The sequence below is a fragment of the Bremia lactucae genome, linkage group LG4 (assembly GCF_004359215.1).
Source record: "Bremia lactucae strain SF5 linkage group LG4, whole genome shotgun sequence".
NCBI lineage: Eukaryota > Oomycota > Peronosporomycetes > Peronosporales > Peronosporaceae > Bremia > Bremia lactucae.
In genome coordinates, this window is record NC_090613.1 from 6,873,931 (window position 1) to 6,892,112 (window position 18,182).

The following is an 18,182-nucleotide window of genomic DNA, read 5'->3' on the forward strand; positions in this document are numbered from 1 at the left end:
ACGTTGCAGGTGAAAGACATTCAGTTGTCGTTGCGAATTCGTGGTATTCGACCGACCGCGTCCTAAGGATAGGAAGATGTATTTCTTCTTCGGTGTGTGCAAACGATTGCAGCTGCCAGGTGGTGGAAGTATTGTTGCTATGTTACAGTAGCTGAATATGCAAGAGCATTAGAAGGCTCAATGCAGCGAAAAAACGCTGTTTGTGCCAACCACATTGAAAACCTATTTATCTTTGCGTCTAAGTGTCGAACAATCATTTATTTTGGTATTTATCACTGCAATGTAGTCGTTACCACATCATATGTGAATTTAGACGGAGAACCAGGCCACGCTTCTTTTCCCTTGAAGCGATCTTGGAGCCGTTGAAGAGAGGCTCGAGGCTTCAAAGGCTTTAAAAAAGTCGGCCGCCCAAGCCGTTGTTTCGCCAGGCTTTGCCCGATTGTAGCAAGAGATCCCAAACACTATACATAAGAATACATGATTATTGGCGATCTTACAGATTTAGCAAGAAAGCAACGCACGTACTAACGAATGGCCGCTGCGTTGAGGACAATAATATCGACAGCATGCCAATCCAGATGTACATCTGCTCAGCCGGCAATTGATTACGTCAGCACTCCTTTAAGTATGTCATTATGATGAATGGAAGGCTTACTCTCGTAGATCAAAAAGCTGCTTGGCACTTCGCTTCCACTCACCAACAATATCTTTTGCATCTTGTCCGGTTCGTAGAGGGCCAAGCTTCATTGCTACCTCATACTCGCTTTCAGGATCCAAAAATTGATAGTCTTGGATTAGTTCCTATGGTTAACAGAATATGCACGCAAGACCATGTAAACAAACCGTCACGCTATTCGCATCTGAAATCAAACCTGCTCGCTGTTCATTTGATCTTCAAACTTATTGCCTGGGTCTCGCTCCAATATCCGCTTTACCGCAATATACGGTGGCGACCAAGACGAACACGCTCCAGTAATATAAGCCACGACAGTGACAGGTTCATTTCCGTCAAATTGGCGATCTACGGGCATAAGTAAATATAGATTAACATCCTTGAGACTTGGAATGTACAACCCTACCCAGTCGAATGCAATGAGTCTCCGCGTCGTACTCAATGGCAAAATATTCTGCCGTGCCAATCAGGAGGTAGTCTTGCAATGGAAAGTATTTAGACAGGTCTTCTGATGCGATTGCGATATTGCTGGCTGGTTTTAACATTATGGAACCTGGAACTTTAATTGTCGAAGCTTTAAGCAACACGGCGTAAAACCACACAACGCGTTTCTTAGCGACAAACGTGATTTGATCCGCATAATGCATCGCGAAATGCGACTTGGTTGAGAGAAGATTTGGACAAGACAATTTTAAGCACCGTCGGGTTGATGGATTCGTGATCGTCGCGCTATTGGTAGAATGTTTTCCAAATACGCTTGTGTCAGTGGGCGTTCCCAAATCTTTAGTCTGGATAACATTTTGAGCCCATTCCGCCATCTCCAGCCGAAGGTATTGAATAAGCTTTGACAATACTCCAATCCAAGTAGGTCCCTCAGGCATTTCAGCGGATGGCTCGAGAGATATTAACGACAAATCATAGCCATGAGCTTCAATCCTAAGTTCATTAATAAAGTTTGAGTCCATGTATACAGTCTTGGCAAAAACTGATTCCAGTCGAACAATGTGATATGCAGGCACACTGTTAAATAGAATTGGGACATGCTCTTGAAGCAAACGGTCAAAATCGACCCTGCTACAATTACTTTCTGACCAATTAAGCAGCAAAAGCTCGGTAGTTTAGTGTATGTGCTGACCACAACCGACTACAAAGTAAATTACCTTTTAGAAGGGCATTTACCAATGCAGATGTCTGACATATTAACGCGCTCGAGCATTGTTCCAAGGCAAACCGAGACAATTTTTGCAAGAACAGACCTGATGTAAGCGCTTTCTGTCAAAAAAGATAAAAATATACAAGTTATACACTTGTCAGCTTGATTGCTTCATTTCCAAGCCATTGTTACTCACACAAAGCGGTATCGACTTCGATCGAGAAGTCCTCTCTAAAATGCCAGAAAAATTACGGAATAAGCAACAACCCCCTAATTTACAATGCGAATAAAAGTCCGCACCTCGCATTGCCGCGCTTTCAGCAATTACAAGCTTTTGTACGACTTCCTGTGGAGGTCTCGACAAAGTTCGAACGAGCGAAAGCGCCGTAAGACCTGATCTGTCCTGAGCTACTGGGTCAGCTCTTCGATCTAGCAAAGACTGTACCACCTATGATACGCAACCAAGCAAAATAAGCAGATATTACAGCTAGAACTAATGTCAATTTACCTCTGGATACCCACTCATTGCTGCAATATGAAGCGGCGTCCGCCCAAACTGTTCTCAACACAAACAATGCTTCAGCGCATTGCTTTTGACACCATCAATAACACTTGTCACCTACCACGTCCTGCACATTTGGGTCAAAACCCACCTCGTCCACGAGCAAATGCACGAGTTTTATTTTGACGTTCTGTCTGGCTGTAGACACCCCTACTGCCACATGCAGCAGCGTGGCCCCCGCCTCATTGCGAATCGTGCGAAGATCCATTTCCCAGTGTTTGAGTCCATCCCGTGTGGGAATCGACCCCGTGTCCAAGAAGGTCTTGAGTACTAACGCCTTGCCGGCACTGGCCTGGTCAAACAGCGCATGCAACACCCCATTGGCCGTACCCTTTGCCGCTTCAAATCGCGCTGCCTGGCCAAAAATTACGTCGTCATTCTCGCGAAGCATCATAGTATTTAGCAGTTGCGCCCGAAGCTGAGCGACCTCTAGCTGCAAAAGTTTAAGGTCCGTCGATGGAGGCTCGTAGATACTTCGAGCTCTGACAGAGCCAGAAGGAGGCAGAATCTGGCGACAAGAGATTTCCAAATGCTGCAAACGATTTTTTGCCTCGTCGACAATGTCACCTAGCGAGCGTTCTGCCGGCTCGTGACAGTCTGTAGAGCTCGTGCGGAAGGCATGTTCCGGTTTAGACATGGAAGAATTGACAAGCAATCTAACTTTTTTATCGTCCCAATAAAAATTGTTAATACACACTAATAATATAATTAACTCGTGCAACTCATATCTCTGCTCAAAAGTAGAGTAATACAAAACGGGACGATACAACAATAATAATTGTTCGAGCCAGATTGAATTTGATTTTACCGAGTCACACTTATCTGGCTCTGACACATCTGATTATGACTCGGCGATACTCCTTATTCTCTCAATTGGCTAATTTTAGCCCATTAATACAAAGAGCAAACAGACTTATCGACGATTTGAAGGACGTACACTGCTTGATTTTCACTAAGATATACAATCGACAGAAGCAAACCAATGCGACTTGTGTAAATTTACATTTGCAGCAGTATCACCCATTATCTGCTTATCTGGCCCTTCCGCATTTCTCTCAAGCTATTAACGACCGATCATATTCCGAATACGGCGCGTGTTTCACATGAAAAGCACGCATTTTGAGTTGGTTAAGGTGGTTTGAAAGGCAGCGAGATTTCAATACCAATTGTTACGATGAAATTTAAACCTCCAAACAACTTCTGCAATGAGTGCTTGCGTTTTCAACGCGAGCAGTTCTTCAAAAGAGGGTGTAATCGCTTCAACATAAATTGATGAGATATGGACATACATGTTGTTTGTTGCTCAAAAATTAGAACCGAATGTGGACATATAGCGCTCGATCGAAATTACTTCTGATAAACTAGGATAGCTATTAATGTGCAAAAGGATTGTACGAACGGGAGCTGGCTTGTTCAAAGAGAGCACGTATTTCCTCTGCCCAACATACGTGCAAGTTCTATAAGAAAATAGGAAAGAATGACCGATATGCAAGAGAGCGGGACCATAGGATTTTCCATTGACTACCAACTAAATATCACAATTTTGTTTTTTTTCGAACGGCTGTCTTTTATTACTGGGTCTTTCCCGAAATTACAAGTTTTTGCGATTCATATTTGCCCAGTTTATGTTTATTCTTCGACGTTGCAGCACGTTAATAGCGATAAAAAGCGTGATTGCAAAGAAAATTGCCACGTATCTACGATATTCAATATCAGGAAACTTTATTTTCGTATCCAAAACCAGGCTGGTGGAACGTAACAATCGATCTTATATTTTTGGGTCACGGATAGCATAAATTCGCTAGTCGTACGATTGATCTGCTAATTGCTCAACAAATTCTGCTGTCGCAACATAGTAGATTGCTGCTAATTACGAAGATATCATGATTGCTCGATTAGAGGTCCAAAATCGAGTATTGTCTGCCTCAGGCTTGGCTGCAATTGCGACAGACGAACGCCTGGCTTGACTAGCAGCCACTACCACGGTATCGTCTGCATCGTGTTATCAAAAATATGTGCCGTATTCATAAGCCGCAAATTTAAAGTCGCAAAAACACTCGACTGATGGTGCATTCTGTCCCAGCATCGCTATCACTGATCGACTGTCAAGTTGACATTATGCATGGACCTTGTAAGCAGCTTCTTGTGAGAGTGACCTTGTACATTTTTCTGCGCTTCGAACATATGGGAACGTTTCGTGTAGGGCCAGGGCAGGGCTGATTATGGTCACGCAACAATAGACTAGTATCTAACCGGTTTCTGCCATTTTGTCACGATTCTGCACGATTAATCTTCCATTGCCTCCGCATTCTCCGCGCACACAAAGCTTTGAGAAGGGCGACCAGCAACATGGCAAAACACAAAAAGCCTTGGCCGCGGGTGGCTGCTGGGCTCCCTCAAGTGCCAATTTTGGACAAAAATCTAAACGAGACGCAAATAGGCGTCGATGCGGAAACAAAGCAGCAAGACGTCGCGTTGCAGAACTTTGGATCGCAGGTAGAGGCATTAACACAATTGCTGCTAGACGCTAACGCCCCAGCTATCGGTGTCGATATGGGCGCCAAAGTGACGGTTTGGAACAAGCGTTTAGCTGACATCACGGGTTTTCGCGCTGAGCGCGTGCTAGGCCGTCCCATCTCCGAGTTTGTTTATGGCGCCCAGCGCAAAAGGGAAATTGCAGCCGTCGTGGCTGCATGCATTGCAGACAAGCGACCAGTGCTAGAGCTGCGCGTGCCTCTTCTTACCACTACTGGTAGAAACGCTGAGGTTCTTACCAATATGACACCATTGCTAGACGAGAACGGGACTTGCGTGGGCGTCTATGGTGTAGGCCAGGACGTGACCGAATGGGCTATTCAGGAGAAGCAATACGCCACCGTTATGATGCAGGCCAATGCACCTATTATCGAGTTGGATAAAGAAGGCAATATTACAGTGTGGAATTCTAAGACCGAGTCTATGACGGGTTATTCAAGTGTTGATATGGTGGGCGAGCCGCTGCTGCCTGTCGTAGATGAAAGCTTTCAAAAAATTGTCTCGCAAAAGATTGATCAGGCGCTGACAGGTATTGCAGGTGCCGATTTCGAGCTGCCACTGGTGACAGCAAGAGGTTCGAGAGTCGAAATTGTACTGTGTTTGACACCAAGATTTAATACTTTGGGATCAGTGATGGGAGTTGTTGCCATCGGACAAGACGTGACGGAGAGAAATACCAAGGAGACTGAGTACAAAAAACTTATCGAGACAGCGAATGCGCCAATCTTTGGTGTGGATACTCTTGGTCGTGTTGTGATATTTAATGCTAAGGCATCACGTATAAGTGAATTCTCCCCCGGTGAAGTGATGGGGGTAGATCTCGTCGAAACTTTGATATCCGAAGAATTTCGACCTGCAGTTGCTGCTGTATTTCAAAGTGCATTTCAAGGAGTTGAAACTGCAAATTTTGAGTTTCCACTAATAACTAAGACTGGCCGAAAAGTAGAGATTTTGCTGAATGCTACACCACGATATGATCACACAGGACAACTTGTAGGCGTTGTTGGAATTGGTCAGGATATCACAGACCGTACAATTCAGGAAAAGGAATACAGCCGGCTAATCGATACGGCCAACGCCCCTATCTTTGGCGTTGACTGCAATTGCGAAGTGATCATCTGGAATAAGAAAGCAGCAGCTATTACAGACTACACGAATATAGATACCATTGGCCAAAAGATTTTTAATTTTATATCTGAAGACTATCGTGACGCAGTTGGCAAGGTTCTGTCGAAAGCCATGGAAGGTGAAGGAACAGCAAACTTTGATTTTCCATTAATCACAAAAAGCGGACGGCAATTGGACATATTGCTGAATGCAACTCCAAAGTTTGATCATTTTGGCAATATTTGCGGAGCTGTAGGAATTGGCCAGGACATCACAGACAGACGCGCGCAAGAGCAGGAATACACGCGACTCATTGATACAGCAAATGCTCCAATTTTCGGGGTCGATGAGAACGGGTGCGTTAATATCTGGAATAGGAAAGCTGCAAACACCACACAATACTCGAACGAAGAGGTATTTGGGGTCAATTTAGTTAAAAACTTTATTCCAAAAAATTTTCAGGATGCGGTGTGGGCAGTGCTATCCCAAGCCTTAAAAGGGCAAGAAACAGCTAACTTTGAGTTTCCTCTCATTACAAAGGATGGCCGCCGTGTAGAAATTTTGCTGAATGCTACTCCGCGCTACAATGAAAAAGGTTTTGTAATTGGCGTTGTTGGTATCGGTCAGGATATAACTGTTCGGATGGCTCAAGAAAAGGAAACGAATAGACTCATTCATTCAGCGAACGCTCCAATTTTTGGCGTTGACCAGGATGGTTGCGTGAATATATGGAATCTCAAGGTGGCAGAAATTACCCAGTTTTCAGCTAACGAAGTAATGGGAAAAAATCTGGTAAAGAAGTTCGTGGCTGAAGATCATCGCGAGTCAGTAGGTACTCTGTTGCGTAAGGCCCTGCATGGAGAACATACTGGCAACTTTGACTTTCCTTTAATCACAAAAAGCGGACGACAAGTCGATATTTTACTGAATGCCACGCCGAGATACGACGAATTAGGGCAAATTTTCGGTGTTACAGGTATCGGTCAAGATATCACAGAGCGCATCGCTCAGGAACAGGAGTACATTCGCCTTATTGACACTGCTAATGCACCGATTTTCGGAGTCGACTCTGAAGGTCGAGTGAATATTTGGAATAAGAAGGCTGCAGAGATAATGCAATACACGACGGATGCAGTGATGGGTGAGAAATTGGTGGAGAAGTATATCACGGAAGATTACCAAGAGGCGGTGAGCAATGTGTTGTGTGAGGCATTAAGCGGCGTTGAGACGGCTAATTTTGAATTTCCTTTAATCACAAAAGCTGGTCGAAGAGTAGAAATCCTGTTAAATGCTACGCCACGATACAACGAACACGGCGCTGTCATCGGTATGGTCGGAATCGGACAAGATATCACCAATCGTATTGCCCAGGAGCAAGAGTATATGAGGTTAATTGATACTGCCAACGCACCAATTTTTGGTGTCGATATTAATGGGCGTGTAAATATTTGGAATCGAAAAGCTGCTGAGACGACGCAGTATTCGATCGCAGAAGTTCTTGGCAAGGACCTAGTAGCAGAATTTATATCTGAAGAATATAGAGGGCCTGTGCGTAGCGTGCTAGAGAAGGCATATCAAGATGTCGAGACTGCAAATTTTGAAATACCGTTGATCACGAAGACTGGTCGCCGTGTTGAGATTTTGTTAAATGCCACTCCAAGATACAACGAGCAAGGTAAGGTGATGGGAATGGTGGGAATTGGCCAGGATATTACTGTGCGAATGGCGCAAGAGAAGGAAAAGAATCGAATGATTCACTCAGCCAATGCCCCAATTTTTGGTGTGGATAGGGATGGTCATGTCAATATTTGGAATTTGAAGGTAGCGGAGGTCACACAGTTCTCCTCAGACGAAGTTATGGGACAGGATCTGGTAAATGGTTTTGTTGCGGAAGATTATCGAGATGAAGTCAGGCTAAATTTGCAAAAAGCTCTTGACGGACGACCGACTGGCAACTTCGATTTCCCACTTATTACCAAAACTGGTCGAAGAGTTGAAATTTTGCTTAATGCAACTCCTCGTTACGATGAAGTCGGACAAATTTTCGGTGTTACAGGTATCGGACAAGATATCACAGAGCGCATCGCTCAGGAACAGGAGTACATTCGCCTTATTGACACTGCTAATGCGCCGATCTTCGGAGTTGATTCTGAAGGTCGAGTGAATATTTGGAATAAGAAGGCTGCAGAGATAATGCAATACACGACGGACGCAGTGATGGGTGAGAAATTGGTGGAGAAGTATATCACGGAGGATTACCAAGAGGCGGTGAGCAATGTGTTGTTTGAGGCATTAAGCGGCGTCGAGACGGCAAATTTTGAATTTCCTTTAATCACAAAAGCTGGTCGAAGAGTAGAAATTTTGTTGAATGCCACGCCGCGATACAACGAACACGGCGCTGTCATAGGCATGGTCGGAATCGGACAAGATATAACTGACCGAATTGCCCAGGAGCAGGAATATATGCGTCTGATTGATACTGCTAATGCTCCTATATTTGGCGTAGATATTAATGGGCGCGTAAATATATGGAATAGGAAGGCTGCCGATATCATGCAGTACACGAATGAGGACGTGTTGGGCAAGGATTTGGTTGCTGAATTTATTTCAGAGGAATACAAAGTGCCTGTGCGTAGTGTTCTCGAAAAGGCGTTTGAGGGTGTTGAGACTGCGAATTTTGAATTTCCGTTGATTACAAAAGCGGGTCGACGAGTGGAGATTTTATTAAATGCCACCCCGCGCTACAATGAACGTGGTGAAGTCATGGGAATGGTAGGTATTGGTCAGGATATCACAGAGCGTATTGCTCAAGAGCAAGAGCACAGTCGAATGATTGACACAGCAAATGCTCCTATATTTGGTGTCGATACCGATGGACGCGTCAATATTTGGAACAGGAAGGCTGCTCATATAATGCAGTACACAAACGAGGACGTTTTAGGAAAGAAATTGGTTGAGCAGTTTATATCTGAAGAATACCGCGTCGCAGTTCGAAGTGTCCTAGAGAAAGCTTTTAAAGGTATTGATACGGCCAATTTCGAGTTTCCGTTGATAACAAAGGCGGGCCGCCGTGTTGAAATCTTGCTCAACGCAACGCCTCGCTATAATGAACGCGGTGAGGTTATGGGTATGGTTGGTATCGGGCAGGATATTACGGAGCGAATTGCACAAGAACAGGAATACAGTCGATTGATTGACACTGCCAATGCTCCGATCTTTGGCGTGGATATTGACGGTCGCGTGAATATATGGAACCGTAAAGCTGCTGATATAATGCAGTACACCAACGAAAATGTGTTGGGTAAAGATCTAGTCGCTGAATTCATCTCAAAAGAATATAAGGTGCCGGTGCGTAGTGTTCTTGAAAAGGCATTTGAGGGCGTCGAGACTGCAAATTTTGAATTTCCATTGATAACAAAAGCTGGGCGGCGTGTAGAAATTCTTTTGAATGCAACACCACGGTACAATGAACGCGGGGAAGTTATGGGCATGGTTGGTATTGGTCAGGATATTACTGAGCGTATTGCTCAGGAGCAAGAATACACGCGCTTGATTGACTCGGCAAATGCTCCGATTTTTGGTGTGGATGTCAATATGTGTATCAACATTTTTAATCGCAAGGCACAACAGATCACGAATTTTTCGTTTGATGAAGTTGTCGGAAAAAAATATGTAGAGACATTCGTTTCTCCTCAGCACCAGGGACTTGTGCACGAAATTATGTCGAGGGCTCTTGATGGCAACGAAACAGCGAGTTTTGAAATTTCGCTTATCACAAAAACTAATCGGGCGGTGAATATTCTACTAAATGCAACAGCTCGCTACGACCAGCATGGCCGGATTGTAGGTGTCGTCGGTATTGGTCAGGATATCACCGATCGTATTGCACAAGAACAAGAATACACGAGACTAATCGATTCCGCCAACGCCCCAATTTTCGGTGTCGACGTCAATGGTTGTGTGAATATTTGGAATAAAAAAGCTGCAGAAATCACGGAGTACACGCCATTTGACGTAATGGGTGAGAATTTGGTGGAAAAGTTCATAACTGAAGATTATCGTGAGGCTGTCGGCCTCGTTTTGTCCAAGGCATGTGAAGGTAGCGAGACCGCCAATTTTGAATTTCCGCTCATGACAAAAACAGGTCGCCGTGTCGAAATATTGTTGAATGCTACGTCTCGTTTTAATGAAATCGGTGAAGTCATGGGAATGGTAGGCATCGGGCAGGATATTACGGAGCGTATTGCTCAGGAGCAGGAATACACCCGTTTGATTGATACTGCGAATGCCCCTATTTTTGGTGTCGACATAAATGGTCACGTCAATATTTGGAACCGAAAGGCTGCAAACATTATGCAGTATACAAATGAAGATGTGCTAGGCAAAGACCTTGTAGCAGAGTTCATCTCCAATGAGTATAAGGTTCCTGTTCGCAGCGTTTTAGAAAAGGCCTTTCAAGGAATTGAAACGGCGAATTTTGAATTTCCACTAATCACCAAAGCGGGTCGCCGTGTTGAAATTTTGCTTAATGCAACACCTCGCTACAACGAGCGCGGTGAGGTCATGGGTATGGTTGGCATTGGTCAGGATATCACAGAAAGGATTGCGCAGGAGCAAGAGTACAGTCGATTGATTGATACGGCCAATGCTCCAATTTTCGGCGTAGATATTGACGGTAGCGTTAATATTTGGAACCGAAAGGCTGCTGATATTATGCAATACTCGAACAAAGATGTATTGGGAAAAGACCTGGTTGCAGAGTTTATATCAACGGAATACAAGGTTTCAGTACGCAGTGTTCTTGAAAAAGCATTCAAAGGTGTGGAAACCGCAAACTTTGAGTTCCCATTGATTACAAAGGCTGGTCGGCGCGTGGAAATTCTCTTGAATGCTACACCGCGGTACAATGAACACGGTGAAGTTATGGGAATGGTTGGTATTGGGCAAGATATTACAGAGCGTATTGCTCAAGAGCAGGAGTACACACGCTTGATTGATACTGCTAACGCTCCGATTTTTGGTGTTGACATAAATGGTCACGTGAACATATGGAACAGGAAGGCTGCTAACATCATGCAGTACACAAACGAAGATGTCTTAGGCAAAGACCTTGTAGCGGAGTTCATCTCGAATGAATACAAGGTTCCTGTCCGCAGTGTTCTTGAGAAGGCGTTTGAAGGTACCGAAACGGCAAATTTTGAATTCCCATTAATAACAAAGGCCGGTCGGCGTGTGGAAATTCTCTTGAATGCCACGCCGCGGTACAACGAACACGGCGAAGTTATGGGCATGGTTGGTATCGGTCAGGATATAACTGAACGTATCGCTCAAGAACAGGAGTACACACGCTTGATTGATACTGCGAACGCCCCAATATTTGGTGTTGACATAAATGGTCACGTAAATATATGGAACAGGAAGGCTGCCAACATTATGCAGTATACAAACAAAGATGTGTTAGGCAAAGACCTTGTAGCGGAATTCATCTTGAATGAGTACAAAGTTCCTGTTCGCAGCGTTATTGAAAAAGCCTTTGAAGGCATTGAAACGGCTAATTTTGAGTTTCCCTTGATCACAAAGGCAGGTCGCCGTGTTGAAATCTTGCTCAACGCAACCCCTCGCTACAATGAGCGTGGTGAGGTTATGGGAATGGTTGGCATTGGTCAGGATATTACAGAGCGTATTGCACAGGAACAAGAGTACAGTCGATTGATTGATACCGCCAATGCTCCAATTTTTGGCGTAGATATTAATGGCCGCGTGAATATTTGGAATCGAAAGGCTGCCGATATTATGCAGTATTCAAACGAGGATGTACTGGGGAAAGATCTGGTTGCTGAATTTATCTCCAAGGAGTACAAGGTGCCAGTGCGTAGTGTTCTCGAGAAGGCGTTTGAGGGTGTCGATACTGCGAATTTCGAGTTTCCTTTAATAACCAAGGCTGGACGGCGAGTGGAAATTCTTTTGAATGCGACACCACGATACAATGAGCACGGTGAAGTGAAAGGCATGGTTGGTATTGGTCAGGATATTACAGAACGTATTGCTCAGGAACAGGAATACAGCCGTTTGATTGATACTGCGAATGCTCCGATTTTTGGTGTAGACACAAACATGCGTATCAATATTTTTAATCGCAAGGCTCAGCAGATAACGAACTTTTCTTCAGAAGAAGTCGTAGGAGAAATGTATGTGGATACTATAATTTCGCCAGAATTTAAGACGGTTACGTACGATATTATGTGCCGTGCGCTCCAGGGTAATGAGACGGCTAGCTTTGAGCTGGCACTTAATACGAAGACCGGCCGTAAAGTTAACATATTATTGAATGCCACGGCTCGCTTTGATCAGCATGGTCGGATTGTAGGTGTCGTCGGCATTGGTCAGGATATTACCGATCGCATTGCCCAAGAACAAGAATACACGAGACTAATCGACTCCGCCAACGCTCCAATTTTCGGTGTTGACGTAAATGGTTGTGTGAATATCTGGAATAAAAAAGCTGCAGAAATAACGCAATATACACCAAATGACGTAATGGGTGAGAATTTGGTGGAAAAGTTCATAACTGAAGATTATCGTGAGGCTGTCGGCCTCGTTTTGTCCAAGGCATGCGAAGGGACAGAAACCGCTAATTTTGAATTTCCGCTCATGACAAAGACAGGTCGCCGTGTTGAAATACTGTTGAATGCTACGTCTCGTTTTAATGAAATCGGTGAAGTCATGGGAATGGTAGGCATCGGGCAGGATATTACGGAGCGTATTGCTCAGGAGCAGGAATACACGCGTTTGATTGACACTGCGAATGCCCCTATTTTTGGTGTCGACATAAATGGTCACGTAAATATTTGGAACCGAAAGGCTGCAAACATTATGCAGTATACAAATGAAGATGTGCTAGGCAAAGACCTTGTAGCAGAGTTCATCTCCAATGAGTACAAGGTTCCTGTTCGCAGCGTTTTAGAAAAGGCCTTTCAGGGAATTGAAACGGCGAACTTTGAATTTCCACTAATCACCAAAGCGGGTCGCCGTGTTGAAATTTTGCTTAATGCAACACCTCGCTACAACGAGCGCGGTGAGGTCATGGGTATGGTTGGCATTGGTCAGGATATCACAGAAAGGATTGCGCAGGAGCAAGAGTACAGTCGATTGATTGATACGGCCAACGCTCCAATTTTTGGCGTAGATATTGACGGTAGCGTTAATATTTGGAACCGAAAGGCTGCTGATATAATGCAGTACTCAAACGAGGATGTATTGGGAAAAGACCTGGTTGCGGAGTTTATATCAACGGAATACAAGGTTTCAGTACGCAGTGTTCTTGAAAAAGCATTTAAAGGTGTGGAAACCGCAAACTTTGAGTTCCCATTGATAACAAAGGCTGGTCGGCGCGTGGAAATTCTCTTGAATGCTACACCGCGGTACAACGAACACGGCGAAGTTATGGGCATGGTTGGTATTGGGCAAGATATTACAGAGCGTATTGCTCAAGAGCAGGAATATACGCGTTTGATTGATACTGCCAACGCTCCGATTTTTGGTGTTGACATAAATGGTCACGTGAACATATGGAACAGAATGGCTGCTAACATTATGCAATATACAAATGAAGATGTGCTTGGAAAAGACCTTGTAGCGGAATTCATCTCGAATGAATACAAAATTCCTGTCCGCAGTGTTCTCGAGAAGGCATTTCAGGGCATTGAAACTGCAAACTTTGAGTTCCCACTGATTACAAAGGCTGGTCGGAGGGTGGAAATTCTCTTGAATGCTACACCGCGGTACAACGAACACGGCGAAGTTATGGGCATGGTTGGTATCGGTCAGGATATAACTGAGCGGATTGCTCAGGAACAGGAATACACGCGCTTGATTGATACTGCTAACGCTCCGATTTTTGGTGTTGACATAAACGGTCACGTTAATATTTGGAACAGGAAGGCTGCCAACATTATGCAATATACAAACAAAGATGTGTTAGGCAAAGACCTTGTAGCGGAATTCATCTTGAATGAGTACAAAGTTCCTGTCCGCAGTGTTCTTGAGAAGGCGTTTGAAGGAATCGAAACGGCTAATTTTGAATTCCCATTGATCACGAAGGCAGGTCGTCGTGTTGAAATCTTGCTCAATGCAACCCCTCGCTACAATGAGCGTGGTGAGGTTATGGGAATGGTTGGCATTGGTCAGGATATTACAGAGCGTATTGCACAGGAACAGGAGTACAGTCGATTGATTGATACCGCCAATGCTCCAATTTTTGGCGTAGATATCAATGGCCGCGTGAATATTTGGAATCGAAAGGCTGCCGATATTATGCAGTATTCAAACGAGGATGTACTGGGAAAAGATCTGGTCGCTGAATTTATCTCCAAGGAGTACAAATTGCTAGTGCGTAGTGTTCTCGAGAAGGCGTTTGAGGGCGTCGATACTGCGAATTTCGAGTTTCCTTTAATAACCAAGGCTGGACGGCGAGTGGAAATTCTTTTAAATGCGACGCCTCGATACAATGAGCACGGTGAAGTGAAAGGCATGGTTGGAATTGGTCAGGACATTACAGAACGTATTGCTCAGGAACAGGAATACAGCCGTTTGATTGATACTGCGAATGCTCCGATTTTTGGTGTAGATGCCAATATGTGCGTCAATATTTGGAACAGAAAAGCCGCTCAGATAACAAATTATTCGATTGAGGAAGTTATGGGCGAGAATCTTGTGGAGACATTCATTTCACCTGAATTCCGACCAATTGTAGCCGAAGTTTTGTCTCAAGCTCTAACAGGAGTGGAGACTGCTAACTTTGAATTTCCATTAATCACCCGTCCAGGCACGAGAATCGAAATTTTGCTAAATGCGACCCCGCGATATGACTTAAATGGCAATATTGTTGGAGTTGTAGGTATTGGACAGGATATTACTGATCGCATTGCTCAAGAGCACGAATACTTTCGGCTAATAGATACTGCAAATGCACCGATTTTTGGCATTGACACTAATGGTCGTATCAACGAGTGGAACCAGAAGATCGAGGAAATTACCGGCTACCATAAGTCGAGTGTGCTAGGTCTGTCACTAGTGCACACTTTCGTCACTCCCGATTGCCGGCAGCAAGTGCGTCAGCTACTTAATCAAGCGTTGATAGGCATTGATGTTGGCGAAATGGAACTTCCAATGACAACAAAGCGCGGCGTGTTCCTATTACTTCTCGTAAATGCATCGAGTAAAAAAGATATGCACGGAAATATTCGAGGCGTTATCGGCGTTGGACAAGATTACACTGCAAGAAAGCACATGGAAGCTGCCAAGGTTAACTTTTTGGCTTCATTTAGTCATGAGCTACGAACACCATTGAATGGTGTGCTCGGTATGCTAGAACTTTTGAAGGAGCAGCCTTTAGACAAATCTATTGAGAGGTATGTGCACATGGCGTACGTGTCGGGGTCTCTGCTTCTAAACTTGATCAACGACATTCTTGATTTGTCAAAGATTGAAGCTGGACATCTAGAAATTTCGACGGCACCTTTCCAGATGCATGACTTGCTAGACTACTCGATTGAAATCTTTAAATTTAAGGCTCGAGAACGTGGACTAAAGCTGGAGCTTAGATGCGGTGACAACGTACCAAAGGCTGTAATTGGTGATGTTGTGCGCCTGCGACAAGTGCTGCTAAATCTCTTGTCGAATGCAATCAAATTTACAAATGACGGCTCCATTACTGTTGGCTGCAGTGTTGTACACTCACCAGAATTGCCATCTCAGTTTAAAAAGTTGCTATTTCAAGTAATTGATACTGGAATAGGTATGGATGCAGAGGAAAAAATGCGCCTCTTTTCATTGTTTACGAAGCTAGAACGCACTCGACAAAACAATCCAACTGGTTCAGGGTTGGGTCTTGCAATTTGCAAGCAGCTCGCAGAACTAATGGATGGCTCTATTGATGTTGACAGTGAACTGGGCGTTGGTAGCAACTTCTTTTTTACAGTTGTCGTACGATTAATCGACGATGTGGACCCCAAACACGCTTTTTACTCTTCCGAAGATTTTCTTAGCCCTTCAGTGGCATTGCTCTCACCCAGTGGAGCTTTGCGCTCGGGAGAAAATGGCGAATCTGCTCCTTCAAGAATAGAAGTTCCTAAACACGCACGCATTCTTGTTGTAGAAGATAATGAGTTTAATTGGGAAGTAGTTAAGTGTTTTCTTCAACAGGATGACCACCTCCTTCAGTGGGAAGTAAATGGCCGCGACGCAGTGAAGGCCTACAGCGAAAATCATGCTGAGTTTGATCTCGTCTTTATGGATTGCGAGATGCCAATTATGGATGGATATGCTGCTACAGCCGCCATCCGAAAATTTGAGCAACAGCGGAGCCTTTCCCGCATCCCAATTCTAGGCTTGACTGCATATGCAATGAGCGGTGATCGACAAAAGTGTCTTGACTGTGGTATGGATGAGTTCATGGTGAAGCCTATATCAAAACTCAGTCTTCGAAAGGCGATTCGGCAGTGGATGCGGATCCGCTATCTGGGTCAGCAGAATTCTGCATTAGGAGCTGTGATACATGAGCCGGCTGCTGAAAAAAGTTTTGAACAACAACCTGTCACCCTACGAAGCGCACCTCGTCTGACTTCGAAAAGCCCCACGCGGATTGCTATGCGATCATCAAGTCCACTTACTCCGATGCCATCGTTTGAGAATGATCTTGAGGATGTTGCGCTTATGGACGTGGCATCCACTGTCCGACTTGCACCTGCATCTCGACATATGCAGCAGCTAGATCTTGCGCAGGCGATTTCAAATCTAGAGCTCGATGATCCTATGTCAATTGGGCTTCAAAGCAGTCGAGCTGTTCGAACTGCTACTCCAACGACATCAATTTTCAGCTTGGGCCCCTCTGTGAACAATACCTCACGGCAGACGAGCACAAATGATTTGTCGGACGTGCTTAGGTTGTCTCGCAACACAAGCGGTGCATCAACGTCAGGTCCGCGCGAGCCTGAGGTGTCATACTCTGAAACCTCTACAACGCTCCCTTATACAAAGACACCATTCAATGGACTCTCATGTCAAGCTTACTACGAGGTGTCTCCTTCCTTGCCAGCAAACCCAACTCTTTGGAGCCACCCGCCGTTTAATTTGATAGATCTACCCACTGGACAACAACATGGGTGGTCTGCTTTTGTGCCTAAGAAGAAAGTCAGCTTCCACGAAGAGCCTGGCTATGAATCGACTAATCCAAGCAGGAGTGATCATTATGGCAGCAGTAGTGGCATGCCCTCTGTATCGGAGCGCATGGAAGCTAGCAGCAGCCCCATGGAAGAGAACTTGCCCATTGTGACCACTGCAAATGCTTTTCAGGAAACATTGTCGTTTTCGCATTCAATTCACCCGCACACAATTGAAATTCCAACAGGTGATCCGATAAACTATACATTGGGAGTTGATCAGTGTGGAGGACAGGAAGAGCTTTTCTTAACCCTATTGAAGAAGTTTACGACTACCTCGGAAGCCATAACTTCTCGCATTGAAAAAGCCCACGAAATAAGAGACTTCCCTACTGCTCGCCGTGAAGCGCATTCATTGAAAGGGTCTTCCGCTTACGTCGCTGCGCTTCGCATGTCCAAGTGTGCCTTCCGCGTTCAAGTCGCTTACGAGAATTTAATGGCGCAGCAGGCAACGGGCGAAGGCTTGGATACGCTGGCTGCAAAACAGATCGTAGATGACTCCGTCAGGTTGCTCTTGAAGGAACAGCGACTGCTGCGTGGATATATCCAGCGAAATTTCGATTTCGAGACTGAAGCAAGACAACATGAAGTGGTAATAGACCAGGAGATTGAATATGAAGACAGATCAAATTGCGGCGTCATGTAAGAAGAATAAAATAGCATGTGAATGTGTAAATATTCTTAAGTATCAGATTTTTGTCTGAATCAAATCAAAGTTAAGATTGAAATTTGGGCCACAGATGAATTTTGGATCAACTTAGCACGATACAACGTGATCTAGATGCACAATAGAGGTGACCTATGATAGTAATTTTACGATTTTAATGGATATATACAAAATGGGTATCCTTGTGGTGTGACAAGGTAGCTCGTTACATAATTCTTATTACAAGCCGATCGGCTATTTCTAGTAGACCGTTCACATAGAACGGA

At 44.6% G+C, this 18,182-nt stretch overlaps 2 protein-coding genes across 2 annotated transcripts; one reads left to right on the plus strand and one right to left on the minus strand.

Annotated features, from left to right (window-relative positions):
- Nucleotides 1-272: 272 nt before the first annotated feature.
- CCR75_003115 (uncharacterized protein) lies at nt 273-3,025 on the minus strand (the record flags this gene model as incomplete). Its single annotated transcript, XM_067961212.1, has 10 exons — nt 273-461; nt 526-619; nt 656-801; nt 873-1,021; nt 1,080-1,760; nt 1,834-1,945; nt 2,023-2,057; nt 2,127-2,274; nt 2,335-2,382; nt 2,450-3,025. The coding sequence occupies 10 exons, from the start codon at nt 3,023-3,025 to the stop codon at nt 273-275; spliced, it is 2,178 nt and encodes a 725-aa protein (XP_067816780.1).
- Nucleotides 3,026-4,737: 1,712 nt separating this feature from the next.
- On the plus strand, nt 4,738-17,895 carry CCR75_003116 (uncharacterized protein; the record flags this gene model as incomplete). Its single annotated transcript, XM_067961213.1, has 1 exon — nt 4,738-17,895. One exon carries the CDS (start codon nt 4,738-4,740, stop codon nt 17,893-17,895), a length of 13,158 nt encoding a protein of 4,385 aa, XP_067816781.1.
- Nucleotides 17,896-18,182: the final 287 nt, after the last annotated feature.